Source organism: Cynocephalus volans, chromosome 11, assembly GCF_027409185.1.
Source record: "Cynocephalus volans isolate mCynVol1 chromosome 11, mCynVol1.pri, whole genome shotgun sequence".
Classification (NCBI taxonomy): domain Eukaryota; kingdom Metazoa; phylum Chordata; class Mammalia; order Dermoptera; family Cynocephalidae; genus Cynocephalus; species Cynocephalus volans.
This window is the reverse complement of record NC_084470.1, coordinates 56,203,678-56,220,337: the sequence shown is the minus strand read 5'-3', so window position 1 is coordinate 56,220,337 and position 16,660 is coordinate 56,203,678. Positions and strand designations below refer to the sequence as shown.

Genomic DNA, 16,660 nt, shown 5'->3' with positions numbered 1-16,660 from the left:
GCTGCCCTGCCTGTGCCCTCTGCTCCAGCCTTCCACAGGCTTTCCCCATGCTGTGCTCCTGATGTTCTGGCATCCTCGTCCCCACTGGGGAAACACGGCTCCTCTTTGAAAGCCAAGGCCCCATCTCTGTCCTCACGACATCTTTTCCAATCCCCCAGTTGCCAAGAGCAGCAATGCTGAGGCCAGCAGCAGTTACCATTTATTGACTGAATTCCGGACTAGCTGTGTGACCTCTGGTGAGCTATGAAGCCCTGTTTCACCATGCTTTCCTCACCTGTAAGTTGGGGTTCGTCATCTGCATCATGTGTGAGAGGGATAACTATAGGCCCGCCTTGAGGGGCGGTCGTGAAAAGTAAATGAGTGTGTATCTGGGACATTCTGGGCAGTGCCTGGCCCCCAGTTGGTGCTCACTGCATGTTGGTGGCTTTTGCCATCAGTGTGTCCAGGAGCAGGCTAAGCACTTCCTGGCATTATCCCATCTAATACTCTCAACAATAATCGGAGAAGGCAGGCATTGTGTTTGCCACCATTTTATAACTAAGGAAACTGAGGCCTAGGGAATTTAAGTAATTTGTAAAACTGAGATTACCACAAGGAGGCCCAATTCCCAAGCTCTCACGTCTTAACCCTGAGGCTACATAAACTCTGTGTGTGTGATGACTCATCTGCCCCTCAGATCTTCGCTCCTAGGTGCTGTGCTCCTAGCAGTGCCTCTCATCTGTATCCCTAGTATTTGGCAGAGCCCGGCATGTATGGGCTCAGAGAACGTGGGCATGGCTGAAATGAGTTACACTGGACTGTGCCTGCAGCTTCTATTTCTGGCCAGGGCACAAGGTGAGATCACACGGAGTCAGAACACAGGTGTGCACAGAAGCTCTGCCACTGGCACAGTGCCCTGATCGAGTGTTCAAGCAGGTGCACTGGCAGGCAGTCCTACACACATTTTTAATTTTGGGATTGCATTCCAATGATCATCTAAAATTATTTTACCAATGATCAAAACTCAATTTCTTTTCTGCAGTGTAATTTAAAATAGATATTTTCATAGACTGAAACTTCAGTTTTCTCAAGTTGGCATTTCTCAACTGTGTTGAGGACAAGTTCTTAGGAGTACATGAATACATGCCCTTGGGGTGGGGGCAGCAGGAACTGAGTGCCAGGGGAGGGGGGTGGAGACTGGCTGTGAGGAGCCCAGGGTTTGCACAGGGGCAGAAGGCTGGGGCATGGCTGGCTGTGCTCTCCCTCAGCCCCTGCGTGGGTTTGTCCATGGCACTTTTTTCACCATTTGCAACTATTTTACTTACTTTTCTCTTTCCTTTTTATTCTTGCCTATCTCTCCCACCAGGCTTTAAGCTCCATGAGGGTGGGGACCCTGTCTTGTTTCGTTTTGTATCCCCAGCACTGTGCCTGATGTGGAGTAGGTACTTGCTAATTACTGAGTCAATGAATAAACCTGGGCAAAGTAACTAACTTCTCTGAGCCTGTTTCCTCCACTGAGAAAATGAGAAGGTAATGCCTACCTTATAGGGTGATAAGAGTGAAATTACATTTTGGACCTGAATTACCTGGCCCCATGCATGGTTCAGAGGAGACACGGGAAAAAGCCCACCCTGTACCCTCTTCCCCTCTTCAGCCACATCAGCTTATTGAAGAGATATTCCCTATAAATATGTCTCATTTTAAGCAAATCAAATATATAAAAATTCCACAAAGGATAGACTATAAGGGAGTTATTTGCTCTATGAAAGATTTAAACAACAAACTACTCTCATGTATTTAAAATGACCCAATTTACCAAAAAAGGAAATTTCACGTAGGCTTTCTGAAATATATTTTACAGAGTGAGGTATTCCTGCATTGCCAGCCACCTCACTATCACCCTCCCCCACTGCAAAACCCCCAAGGGCAGCTGGATAAAGATTAGAGACTGAAGCTCTGCCCTCAGCTGGGAAGACAACTGAACCTGTAAAGCAGGACACGTTTACTCTTCTCCCCTTTCCAGTCTCTTGAGGGCCACGAGTGCTTCCCGTTCACCTGCTTTTGGTATGTGACGACCTGCAGAACAGAAAGCTCCAGCAAAGGACAAACAGGCTTTTGTGCCCTGCTCCTGGTCTGTGGAGGGCTGGGTGGGCCAGAAAGGCCTGATGACATACTTCTCAAAACCAGGCCAGCAGGCAGGAGAGGGCCCTGCCCCGGCAGATTCTCGCCCAGCTCTGGGGCTGAGGGGAGTCACTTACCAGGACTGCCATCTGCACAATGTCGGGCTGCTGAAGGAACTGTGGGTCCACAGCTGGCCAGGTCTGAAGCAGCACTCCGGCGTCCCAGGCGTAGTGGGCACACAGCTTCCTTGGCACCAGCGCCAGGCCTGCAGTGCCAACGTACAGAAGGGGAGGCTCATGAGAAGATATGGCCCGGCGGGGAGCAGTCCGAGGTCACGGGAAGCCACACCGCAGCTTCTCACAGCCTGTGAGGGGCTCACTGCTTGCTTTGGCCTGGCTTTTCATCCCAGGTTTATAGGTAGCTCTTTTTTTTTTTTTTTTTGCAAATGGCAGCTGTTCTAAAGCATACATTTGGAAAAACAAGGCTGCTGGTTTTAGTGGGTCATCTCTCTGCAGTGCTGTCAGTGAGGGAATGCCTTTGAGCTACCCTGAGGACTGATCTGGAAGTCCTGAGCTGCACTCGCTTCCTTTCTGGCCCACGAATGCTTGTGGTTGAGAAGGCTCTCGCCCAGGCCTTCTAATCACAGTCACTGGAACTGCAATGCAGCGAGCAGCAGGACACTCCTCAAGCTTCTCAGGGGGATTCTAACCTCTCCCTAAACTTCCTCTCAGGAGGGGCTCCCTCTGATTACTGGATCGCAAGGAGCTTTCCTTGGCACAGGGTGGCCCAAACACGGGGAAGCACTGAGGACCTGAACCCTCTCAAGTCTTGTTCCCAGAGTGCTGCACGCTGCAGTCCCCACAGCAGAGGTGGCACTCACAGGGTTGCATGGGGCCATGTGTGCAAGTGCAACTGCAGGGGCCACTGCTCCAAGGCTGCAACCAGGGGCTTCCTAGCAGGGAAAGGTTTGATTTAAAAGTCTCTGCTGATCCTGAATATGCAGGAAATACAAACAGCAGAAAAGCAGAGCCCTGGGCACTACTGTAGTCACATCACCACTGCCTCCTCATCCTCCCAGAGGCAGGCCCTGGGCAGGGGGCAAGTGAATGTGGCCGGTGTGTCCATGCTGGGCCAGTGCCCTGGCAGCTGCGGCTCTCACCTGTGAATAGGCTTTTCCAGGGGCAGTGGAGGTAGGGCTGGTCCTTCCACATCTTGACCTTGTTATTACCCTTGAGACCAAGACAATGCATTTGAGAAATGGCCCCATGGCTCAGGGTATTGGTCTGAGGCCGGGTTTGGGAGAGAGGCAATGAATTCCACTACCAGCCCCAAGAACACCGGGCTGTGAATGACAACTTTTTGTTTTATTTTCCTTGATGACAAAAGTAATGCAAGCTTCTTGAAAAAAATTTGGAAAAGGCCAACATGTAAAAAGAAAATCATGTTCACCCAGATAGCACTTTTTAATTTTTATTTTAAAAAATAGTAATTTAATGTACTTAATGACTATCTGTATTTATGAGCGTACTTCAAAAAGTTTGTGGAAAAATAGAATTAAAAGATATTACAAATCTTTCCATGAACTATTTAAAGACCTCGCATAAACCAACTCCACAAAAAAAAAAAAAAAAACTGCCACCATCAGGATCATGTTATAAATTTTGTATTTATACAAAAAATATATAGTTTTTTTGTATTCTCTTCTTTTCCATGTTTTAAAATAATATTTAATTTCATGGAAAAGGATTATACACAATTGTATATATAATATGACCCTACTTTTATTAAATGTTTATATGAACAGATAAAAAACTGGAAGAGAATAAATCAGAGTAGTAACAGTGATTATCTCTGGGAAATAGAACTACGAGTGATTTTTTTCTTTTTTTAAAAATGTTTTATAGATTTTTTACAAGGAACATTACTTTTGTAATTAAAAAAGATATTTAAAAATAAAGTTTTTCCATACTTTAAGATCAGTTCAAGATTTTTCTTCTAGCTCTTTAAGATTTCATTTTCTTCCCTATTTAACTTTCAAATCTATCAGAATTTATTTTGCATATATGTGAAAAAACTCTATTTCAAAAATTACATAGTTAACTTTCCAAACCCAATTTGTTGAATAAATCCTCTCTCCCCTATTGGTTTGTGATTTTTCCTTCAAATACATTATACCAGGGATGGTTTCAGAACTATCCACTTCAGAGCTATTCAAAGTGCCCACAATGAAGTAAAGAACTTGGACCAGAATGTAATCAACACACTGCTTCCTTCATTGAGAAAGTCTTTATTTAAATTTTATTTTTTTTCTTTGGCAGCTGGTCAGTAACAGGGATTGAACCGTGGACCTTGGTGTTAGCAACCATACTCTAACCAACCGAGCTAATCTGCTAGCCCTGTTGGAGAAAATTTTACTACCAAAAAAAAAAAAAAAAGTGTCAGCCTAACTCAACTGTATGCTTAGTGAAGCAGCTGATTTACATTCTAGCACAAGTTCCTTATCTTGTTGTAGACTAAAACCGACAGTCCCCATACTGTGCGTCCACGGACTACTCTCAGCAGCACTGGTCCATTCTATTCTGTTGACCTGTCTTGATTCTTGTGCTAGTATCACAGATTTACTTATGTAGCTTTATCCGTTTTACTCTCTGGTACTGTTGTTGTGACCCTGTGTTGTCAGTCAATCTGAGGATCAAATGGTGTTAAAGACATATTCCTAGTGCTCAGCTGGCTTCTGTGGCCTGGAACTCTGCGCTTAATAATAAACCTATCCCATGTCTGACAGATGTGCCTTTTGGCAGAAGCAGAAAGGAGATTCCTGCTTGTTCCTCAGAAGGAATCCTATTAAAACTCATATCCAAATACGAGACAGAGGTCACAGAAGGGAGATAATCATTTCTTTATTCTAGTGAGCTGGCCCAGCGTGGCTGGTCTCGTGACCCAGAAGCAGTGGGAGGATCTCCAAAGCCTCTGTATGGCAGTTGTACAGGACGCCTGGGAGATGAAAGGACCTTGGACACAAATGCTCTGGGCAGAAGCTGTTCCAAATTCCACTTTACAAAAAAAAAAAAAGAGGAAGCCCAGCCTTCCTGGAGTGATCAGGATGCTTATTTATAGTGGCCTGGGCCCCTGCCAGTATTTCCATATAGATGGGAGTGGGGCCATCCTGCTGCTCAGCAGTGAGGAACAGAAACTCAGACCATGGTTTACACGTAGTGTTTTTGCCTAGTAGTGTTCTTGCCTACTCTTTTCAGATAAGTAAAAATACCTAACATTTGCATGGCAAATATAATGGTTTCTTCACATGGCATTGCCAAGGTGACAGGTCAGGTTGAGAGCTGGCCTTTAGGAAGCACATGGAGAAAGTCTGAACACAAGCTGGGAAGTGCAAGGCCACCATGCAGGGCTGGCTGTGTCCCACAGCCCACCCGCTTCCTTCCCCTCCTCTGGGAGAGCTGTGTCACTGACTTTCCTAAGCAATAACCAAAACAAGCCTCCTCTCCCACTCTGAGAGCTGGTGAGGCTGTCACGCTGCCATGGCAACCCACAGTGAGCGCTGGTGTGGATGGCAGTCCTGCCCTGGTGGCCATCTTCAGGCCTACCTCCACCCGCTGCCTTCACAGACACCAGAAGGAAGTACCTGGGGACTCTGTGGCATGTGATCCTCACTGTGTCTCGTCTAGCCTTGGCAATTCCATGGAAACGAATTGGCAGTGAGGCCACTTCAATTTAGCCTTTACCCAGAGAAATGGTATCATTGATAGTACTTTGAAACAACAACATCTACACAGCACACACATCGATGTATAAAATACCATCAGAGCATCAACAGATACCTTATTCTTCCTCGTAATTATCACACATACACACACCCCTACATGATTTTTATGTTTAGAATTTTGTTGAAATTAATGAACACAGCAATACAGTGTATATATATATATACACAACAAAACACTATAGCTATATTTCAGAACCACCTTTTATAAAAAGCTACAAAGAAAGCCATCTCAAATTATTTTATGAAGAAAAATGGATTTGTGGAGGTAGACTGATACTTCAAGATGAAAAGTTACTTCAGACTGCCTAAGGGAGGTGAAGGATCACCTTGCTATGGCTCTCAAAGTTAAAGCACTGACGGAATACTTGGAGATCACAAGTTAGATGCCAGAGGCCAATATCAAGAAAGAAAAGTCACTATACAACTATAAACATGGCCAGAGAAACAGGAATGCTACAGAGATCTTACCACCACATTTTAAATAACATGTATTTGGGAAAGAAACTAATCTCAAAGCAACACACACACACGCACGCACGCACGCACGCACACACATACGCACACGCACGAAGGGAAATTCCCCAAATGCCCATCCACGGGAAATTGTTTAATAATTTACAAAACATTCACTGGGTGGGACACCCCATACGTGTTAAAAAAGAATGGGGTAGGTCTGTAAGTGTTGATACAGAACCGCTCTAAAGTATAGTAAGAGAGGAAAATGTTTGCACAGGATGCTAACACTTGTATAAGAAAGGTACACATTTCACATATGTGCATCAAGTTCTTCTGTCAGATTAAACATAAAACTGGTAGCAGAATTTCTTGGGAGAGCAACTGAGCAATGGGGGTAAGGGGGATGGGTTTAGAACAAACCCTTTTGTAACAGCTGAATGTTTTGCAGAGTGTGTTTACACAGAGTTTCAATTATAAAATTAGCTTTTGCTTTGCTTTAAGAAGCCCAGAGAAACCCAGAGAGGCACACTGGAATCTGGACTTACTTTCTGCTGCTGGCTTGAAGCACCTTTCTTCAGAAAGTGGGCATGCATAGAAGTGAGGTCACTCTCGGAGAACAGGGCTTCCTGGGCACTTAGGGCAGGCCCGTCCCTGTCCCTCAGGGCTCCTGCTGGCACTTCACACCACTCTGCTGCATCAACTGCAGGAGACATGGCTGCCTCCAATGCTGGTGGGATGGATGGCTGCATCTGGTCAGGTGTGTGTGTAGGTGTGTGTGTGTGTGTGTGTGTGTGTGTGTGTGTGTGTGTGTGTGTGTGCGCGCCTCCAATGCTGGTGGGATGGATGGATGGCTGCATCTGGTCAGGTGTGTGTGTAGGTGTGTGTGTGTGTGTGTGTGTGTGTGTGTGTGTGTGTGCGCCTCCAATGCTGGTGGGATGGATGGCTGCATCTGGTCAGGTGTGTGTGTGTGTGTGTGTGTGCAAGCACATCTGTAGTGTGTGTCTACTAAAACTTTCTTCAACTAGAAATAAATTCCTTCCTCCTTTCCTTCCTCTCTCATGGTCTACTATGTTCCAGAACCAGAATCTCAACACATGGGACTTGTGAGTTTAGAAAGGCAATTTTAAAAACCTGCACTTTGAAACAATTATAGATTCAGAGGAAGTTGCAGAGAAATGTTCAGGAGGTCCTGGTACCCTTCGCCCAGCCTCCCCCAATGGTAACTCTGGCATAATCATAGCACAATATCAAAACGAGGAAGTTGACATTGATACAACCCACAGAACTTATTCAAATTTATCAGTTTTACAGGAACTAATTTGTGTGTGTATAGCTTTGTGTAACCACCACAGTCAAGATATAGAACTGTTCTATCACCACAAGGCTCTCTAGTGCTACCCTTTTATAGCCACCCCCCCCCAACGCTGGCAACGAGTAATGTGTCTTCCACTTCCACAATTTCATTATTTTGAGAATGTTTTATAAATGGAATTATCCAGTATATAGCCCTCCCACCCCCCTTTTTTTGGATGGCCAGCCAGTGCGTGGATCTGAAGTCTTGACCTTGGTGTTATCAGCACCACGCTCTCCCAAGTGAGCTAACCAGCCAGCCCTGTGTATAATCTTTTGAGGTTGGCTTTTCTCAATCAGCACATTCCTCTAAGACCCATCCAAGCTGTTGCCTATTAGAAAGGTTATTTTTGATGATAGTGAAACTACATCTTCAACAAGAGTACCCACCAAGGAGCTCTCTAGTGATTTTCTGCTCTTTTACTGTCCACCAACAAAGGAAAAGCTTGAGCCCTTCATCTGAGAAAAGTATCAGTGACTCCAAATACTCAAAATTTCCCTAAGCAAGCAGTTAACACTCTTATCTAGATAGAACAACATTCTATTGTGGTAAACAAAAGATAATTTTGTAAATTGGGATGTGGTGTCTTTAGTTTCTCAGATCCTAAGCTTCAGGAAGGAAGAAAAGATTTCCTCATCCTGTTGAAGCTTGCAAACTGCCGAGACGCTCGTTCTGTTTCTTACCAAAGGTCTCCATTTACTCTAAGTGATGGATAGAGGACTGTTAGGCTCCAAGTACTCTGGGCTTCTCTAAAACATTTCTTTTTTACACAGAGCAATAATGGCCATTGTGCCAGCAGGACTTCAATCTCTCTTGGAAGACGGATCTCAATTCTGCTTCTCTTCAGGGAGACTCTCTCCTATGAAAATCGGTTTCTCTGGGAAATTAGAATTTCTGAAAATTCCACCCTGATTTACATTCTAAGGTTATCTTTCTAAGATGTTGGAATAAAACCAGAAACTATATGAAAGCTAAGTTTTTTAGAATAAATGAAACATGTAGAAACTGCCCCGGAGCCTTCTCCTCTCTGAAGGGAAGGACTGACAGTGTACAATGATGCCTCCTTACAGTACAGTGCTTCTGTTTGCAAAGGACTCTGGACACTTGTGAGATTAGCCCCTACTTCCTGCTGGGAGAGGCAGGAAGAGGTCGTTCCCCATTCTCTCTTGGCGGCACCTGACTAACACCTGTGAGTTAATGACCAGGGTGACACTCCTGGCGCATGGGACTCCTCACTTGGCTACGCCCCCAGCTGCTCATTTCAGAAAGAATGATACACACATACATGGTGGAGAGCAGGAGACAAGGAGGTTTCCCATTGCTTCTTTGAATTAAAAAAAAATTAGTTGCTATGTATTTATAAAGCTTCAGGGAAGACCTCAATGGACCTGAACACAGACTACAATATATACTGCTGAATCTGCCTTCCCCAGTTTTCCTACAAATGCCTAGAACAGAGCCTGACACATAGTACATCCAATGAATGTTGACTGAGTGACTGAATGAAACACTGTAGCCAAACTAAGATTCAATCTAGTTGGCTCCTTATTATAAAAGAGCTCACAAAAGCCCCAACAGTGTCTTGTATAGAAAAAGTCATGGAGCAAAGTCTGAAATGGACTAGTTTCTATTACTGCTTCAGTATACATCTTGCTGGAGATCTTGTCACAGAAATGAAGGACAGACTGGCAGGGGCAACGCCACAGTGTGCACCCATACTGTAATACCTGCCAGGCAGGGACACTGCCTTAGAGAGAACAGACCCTCTGCCCACTGTATTACAGACTCAGAGACTGGAGGAGCACGCAAGAGGGAGTTTTTGAAAATCCCACTTACATCAGTCCTTCCTGGGAGAAATGAAATGAAGGAGGTAGACAGATAACATAGGACAAAGAAGGAAAGGGAGAGACATGCATATTCTAGGATGAGAGTAGGTGAGTTTACTACAAATTGGATCAGCATTGTTTTACAGCAAAGGAAGACCAGGAAAGAATTAATGAAGTGCCATTTAAAAAACTTAGTGTGATAACCAATGCTAAATGAAAGAGCCATGTTTCCTTTTAGGGAGATAATAAAAGGCTCCAAAATACAATATAATATGGCTGTGGCCTGGCAGCGCCTACCAACACCCTCCCTTAAGGGTGTTCTGTCCATTCATCAAGAAATGGGTCAAAGTCTTGTCCTTTACAGTCTGTTCTAAAGCACAGTAAAAGACAGAGGCAAGCAATTCACTTTGTGAAGTAAGCAAAACCCTCACTCTCCAGCTTGACAATGCATATTGAGAAAAACCACGTCTTAGAAAAATAAGTGCAAAATTCTAAATAAAACACCAGCAATAGATTTTTTTCCTAAATAAAATTTAACAGTATATTTAAAATCTACTACACCATGAATGAATGAATTCATCACAGAGTATCTTAATATTAGGCAATCAATTAATTGGGCATCGATCACATCAAAAAGGCAAAGGAGAAAATTCAAAGCAAATGATACATCACCTCAACAACTTAACGTGGACATTAAGTAAAATACAACTCCCATTCCTCATACAAGTTCTGGTGAACAAGGATAGAAGGCTGCTTCCTTAACATGACAGGGAATATCCATCCTAAACCAACAGCCAACATCAAACCTAACAGGGAAATGTTAGTTTCATTTAAATCTGGAAATGAGACACTATGGTCTGTAGCCAGCATTCTTTAACATTGCATAGGGTTTTCTAAGAAATATATGTAGTAAAAAAAATAAATAAATACAAATTTTAAAAAATGGGCTGCCCTGTTAGCTCGGTTGGTTAGAATGCAGCCTTACAACACACCATGGTCATGGGTTTGGATCCTTATACTGGCCAGCCACACACCACACACACACACACACACACACACACATGCATATGTAATAAAGGAAATAAACACACACACACACACGCATATGTAATAAAGGAAATAAACACACACACACACACACAAGCATATGTAATAAAGGAAATAAACAGACACCAGGTGTAACTATTAGAAAGAAAAAACTTATCCTTATTTGCAGATTATAGAATCCTAAAAAATCTAGTAGGAGTTTACCTCTTAAACTAAGAGAGATCAGTAGGGAATCAGGGTAGAAAATAAGTATGCAAATACATTTTTAAAAAGTTATATGTCATTGGAATAAGTTCTGGAGATTTATTATACAGCATAGTAACTACAGTTAATCATAATGCATTGTATACTTGAAATTGCCGAGAGTGGACTTTAAACATTCTCATCACAAAAAATGGTAAGTATGTGAGGTAATGGATATGTTAATTAGCTTGATTTAATCATCCCACAAAGTAAGATCTAGACATATATCAAAACATCACATTGTCTACCGTAAATACAGACAACTTCCATTTGTCAATTATAGCTTAAAAAGACATCAAAAAAGATCAATTTTATTAAGATTCAAATTGGATTGATCTACTGAACTGACAGATTAATTCTTTCTTATGGTTCTTATCAATCTACATGTATTTTTCTTAACTAATCAAATTTCCATGGGATCAAGCTTTATTTGACCCCATTAGGAAGGCTATCAACTCATAAGAAATCTTAACTGAAATAAAAAATAAAATGTTGGTGGCAATGTGGTTTTACAGAAAGAAAAAAAAAGATACACCAGTCAAAAAATAGAAAATATAACAGAAAAAGATTCTAGTCACAGAAACGCAAAATAAAACAAAGTATGACAAAATAAAATACTTGAGAATAACCTTAAGAAATGTGCAGGACCTACCTGAAGAAAATGACAAACTTGACTGAGCATGAGGGAAGTCTTGAATAAATGGGGAGACAGACCACGTTCTGGAATGAAAGCCTAGGTAAGGTAAAGATGTGAGACTTTCCCAAATCAATTCTAGGTTTAACCAAGTTTCAGTCAAAATCTCATGGAGATTGTGGAGGAACATAATAAAATTATACCAGAGTTCCATTGAGAAGAATGAACAGGTGAGAAGAGCTAAAATTATTGTTAAAAAGAAATGGAGTTTAGTTTGCCAGTTGTAAAATTAAGCTGTTTGTAGAAATTCAACAATTAAATCAGTGAAACAGAATGTACAGTTCAAAAACAGACCTTAGAGTGGAAAATGGAAAACTTCTCAGGAAAATAATTTGGCAATATATATCAAGAGTCTGAAACAGATTGATCTCTTTTCCACTTCAAGGAAATAATTTGAAGTGAGAACAAAGATTTATGCACAGAATTGTCCATGGACGACACATTAAGTCATAGTGCTTGTGGACAATTAATGTAGTCATTAAAAATATCTACAAGTAAAAACAAAAACAAAACCCCAAATATTTACAAGTACATCTTATTTTTAAACTGGAAAATACTCAGACTTGAATTTTTTGCTAACCCTGGGAAATCAACATAAGCTCCATGTAAAGCAAAGATGGTCAAACTGTTGCTCTGTGTTCCATCTATGTCTGTCTAAGAGGACACACTAGGCCCCTGATACTGACACCAGGGCTCAGGAGGCCTGAGCTTGTCTACCTGCTCTGGGCCCAGATGGTGTGTGTGGTCCCTGTTGTCAGTCCTCACAGTCGCACAGGTGTGAGCAATCATTCAGGATTTCAAAGAGATAGAATAGGCCTAGGTTGGGTTACTTTAGCTCACAAGGTGAGTTTATCACAAAGGGATTGAAAAGCCTATGTATAATACCTGGAATCACAACAGACAGTCTTGTTTCTGTTCAAGTATGAGTATATTCACAGATGACCCAGAGAATTTCTGGAACTTGATTTGGGGATGTGCATCAAAAGCCTTTATATTTTTGTGTCTCTTCTGACCAAGCAATTACACTTAGATATGCGTTTTAAGGAAATAATTTTTCATGTGAACAAAGAATTAGGTTTTTGGTATTCAGCTTTAAAAAAAATAATGTATAACTGTAAACAGTTTAATGTTCAACAATAGGGAACAGGTAAATCCAAACAATGAAAAACTATGACTGTTAAAAATGATGTCATAGAAAAATATTTAATGATGCAGAAAGAAAATATGTTTATTTAATATTTAAGTGAGTAAATCAGGTTATAAGATGACCTCTAGATTAACAATAAAAACAAGATCATTAATAAAAAGAATGGAACTACTTACTGCACATACAACAACATGGATGAATGTCAAAAGCATTATGCTAAATGAAAGGAGCCACACAGAAAGGACTGCACACTGTATGATTTCACTGACATAGCATTTCTGGAAAAGGCAAAACTATTGAGACGGAAAGCAGATCAGTCATGCTCAGGGTTGGGAGTGGGTGTGGGATTGACTAACGGTGTAAGGGCACTTTTTGGGGTAATGAAAATGTTCTAAAACTGGATTATGTTGATGGTTAGACAAGGGTATAAATTTACTTAAATCACTGGATGTACATTTAAATAGGGTGAATTTTATGGTGCGTAAATTTTATCTTATAAAGAGACATGACAAAACAAAACAAAAACAACTAGACAAGTGGATTTAACCATTGATCTACACTAAGAGGCTGACAGTGGTTGTTTATTTCTAGAGGGTATACAGGTAAGGGGATTTTTAGTTTTAGTCCTTGACATCTGGCTAGGCCTCAGTTTTATTGGAAATTTGCTTGGTGCTCATAGCCAGGCCACGTCATTCTCCCATTAGATATAAACAATCTCACAGAACACCATCACACAAGGACATACTGAAATCATGGTAAAGTGAGACAAAACAAGGCCACATCGTAATTTTGCCTAAGCTGGGGCTGGCCAGTTAGTTCAGTTGGTTAGAGGTGTAGTGCTCATAACACCAAGGTCCAGGGTTTGATTCCTGTACCAGCCAGCCACCGAAAAACAAGACAAAACAACAACAAAAAACACATAATTTTGTCCAAGCACAGACAAAGACAAGGTCACTGTGGGACCCACAAAATATCAAACATCCCCTTTCCTTGGCAAATATGAGTGATTGCTACTTCTTTACCAATTACAACTTTATTCTCGTTCAGACCTGTCCTTCATGTAGATAAGATTTTTTATGATACTAGAACTGTTCTCACTTTCTGCCAGCACCCAGTCTAGAGCAAATCCCCACCTCCTTAGACCCTTCCCCAAATTACCCAACCAAAGCCCAAAGACATTATATAATAGGTCTTTCCTAACTTCCTCTTACTGAGACACCCCATTGTTCCCCATGGTAAGAAATCCAACTCGTTAACTGCAGGTGTGTTCCTAGTGGTCTCTGGCTGGAGGAACCTGACAGAATTGCACGTGCATGGAATTTCAGCTGAGACCCTCACTGCCTTTGACCAGAACGCTTGACTCAGAAACAGTGTGCACATCTGGGACTCCCTTGTGTCTGTGCCTATCTGTTTGAGGTGCCACCCACCCCTGGCTGGGAATGACGTTCATGCTGAATTGAGGTCCCGGATTCCACTGAAGCCTTTCAGCGCTGTATATCTGTTGTTTTTAGAAGTAGGTCCCACTTTGTGCTTTTGGGTTTTGGATCAGAATTGTATTGTTCCCCGGTAAAACTGTTTTCTAGCAACTAACACCTGCCTGTCTAATGTCCTGTCACTCTGTCTGCTCGTGTAGTATGTTGAATGTCGTTTTTCTGTTGAGAGATGACAGGGAATGGGTCCCATACGTTTGTTCTTGAGCTGGCCCTGGAGGGGAAGTGTTCAGTAGGTTTCTTCTCAGGTTGTTATCCTCTGGACAAACTTTGCTCTGAGTCGCCACTTCACTCTTATAATGACTTCTTCCTCTATACTATTCTTATGCTCCTGAGAACTGCTTTTATTTCAGTTTTGTTCTGGAATCAGGAGGTTTTGTCCAGTTCCTGATGCGTGATGATGGGGCTTTCTTTTTGTTTTCTCATGACAATGCTAACTCCTCTGCACATCTTTTTAACTGCCACAAATTTCATCAAAGACAGTTTGGATTTACAGCAATCACTTTGGGGAACTTTTTTTTTTTCTTTTTGCGGCTGGAGTACAGGACCGAACCCTTGACCTTGGTGTTCCAATGCTGTGCTCTAACCAACTGCGCCAACTGGCCAGTCTTGGGAACTTTGATATAAACAAAATTGCTCATTTGAGAGGTTCCTTAGAACAAAAAGGATAGAAAATTCTGACTATCCAATGGTATGCCTTCTTTAATTGGCATGATGGGGCTTCTAAACATAATCTGAACTCAAAAATTGCCTCCCCTAAAGAATCTTTAGCTAAAGCCAAGACAAAATGTGAGAAATTTAAACAACTCTCTCCCTTGCAGATCCACTGAGACCCACTCCAGTTCTCCCATCTTTCCTCACCTGTTTTGCCTTCACTCTTAGAAGCCTGCTCAACGTCATGAAGTCCCTACAACTCCTGCCTTCTCTTACTGCTCGTTCTCCCCCTCCTCCATCTAAATCAGGTGCACTACAGTAGTCCCCTCTTATCTGCCATTTCACTCTCTGTGGCTTGTTACCCAAGGCCAACTGTGGTCCAAAAATATCAAATGGAAAATTCCAGAAACAAAAATTTCACGTTTTAAATTGCATGCTTCTTCTGATTAGTGTGATGAAGTTTCGAGCTGTCATCCTCTACCTTGCCCGGTACGTGAATCATCCCTTTGTCCAGCAACTCCATGCTGTCCACGCTATCTGCCCTTACTCACTTAGTGGCCATCTTGGTTTTATCAGACTGTCTGTTGTGGTATAGCAGTGCTTGTGTTCCAGTGACCCTTATTTTACTTAGTAATGGCCTCAAAGCATAAGAATAGTGATGCTGGCAATTTGGATATGCCAAAGAGAAGTCATGAAGTGCCTCCTTTAAGGGAAAAGGTGAAAGTTTTAGACTTAAAAAGGAAAGAAAAAAAATTGTATGCTGAGGTTGCTAAGATCTACAGCAAGAAGGAATCTTCTACCCGTGAAATTGTGCAGAAGGAAAAAGAAATTTGTTCTTAGTTTTGCTGTCACATTTCAAACTACAAAAGTTATGGCCATGATGCACGATAAGTGCTTAGTTAAGATGGAAAGGCATTAAATTTGTGGGTAAACAGAAAACGTGTTCTGATTGACAGCAACATGTTGTGCCAGATTAACTTAATCTGAATTAAATTAAACTTTACTATAGGCATGTGCAAGTATGTATAGGATAAAACAGTATATACAGACGGTCCCCAACTTACAATGGCTGGATTTAGGATTTTTTGACATTACGATGGTGCAAAAGCAATACAAATTCAGTAAAAACTGTACTTCGAGTACTCGTACAACCATGCTGTTTTTCACTTTCAGTACAGTATTCAGTAAATTACACGAGATATTTAACACTTTATTATAAAATAGGCTTTGTGTTCGATGATTTTGCCCAATTGTAGGCTAATGTAAGCATTCTGAGCACATTTAAGGTAGGCTAGGCTAAGCTTGATGTTCAGTAGGTCAGGTGCATAAAATGCATTTTCAGCTTGCGATGGGGTTACATACACCTTCATACGTAGAGGGTTTGGTAGTATCTGTGGTTTCAGGCATCTACTAGGGGTCTTGAAAGGTATCCCCTAGGGATAAAGGGGGACAACTGTACCTCACTTAAAATTACAACTCCTAGGAAAGGGGCATCCTGACACTGACTCGTATGTAGATTTTAAGCCCTGGTTGTGTTTAGATGGCTGTGCTATTGTTACGGACTTCCCAAATCTCAGAATGGAAAGAGAAATTCATTACAGAATTCAGACTTGTCTTGGGCACATAGACTTAGTCCTCTCTGACCTCTCTTAAGCCACCTGTTGGAGGGGCCAGGAGACGCAAAGGCTTGGTTAGAAAATGGTAATTGGGGGCCCAGTCCATGGTGCACTCGGGAGAGTGCGGCGCTGGGAGCGCAGCGACGCTCCCGCCGCGGGTTCGGATCCTATATAGGAATGGCCGGTGCACTCACTGGCTGAGTACCGGTCACGAAAAGGACAAAAAAAAAGAAAAGAAAATGGTAATTGGAAAGA

General features: G+C 42.1%; 1 protein-coding gene across 1 annotated transcript in view; it reads right to left on the bottom strand.

Moving 5' to 3' along the window:
• The window catches only part of LARS2 (leucyl-tRNA synthetase 2, mitochondrial), a 172,685-nt gene that overhangs the window by 3,545 nt on the left and 152,480 nt on the right, over nucleotides 1-16,660 (bottom strand). The window contains exon 20 of the mRNA XM_063113936.1: nucleotides 2,238-2,365. Coding sequence (XP_062970006.1) covers nucleotides 2,238-2,365 — 128 coding nt within the window. The remainder of the gene's footprint in view (nucleotides 1-2,237; nucleotides 2,366-16,660) is intronic.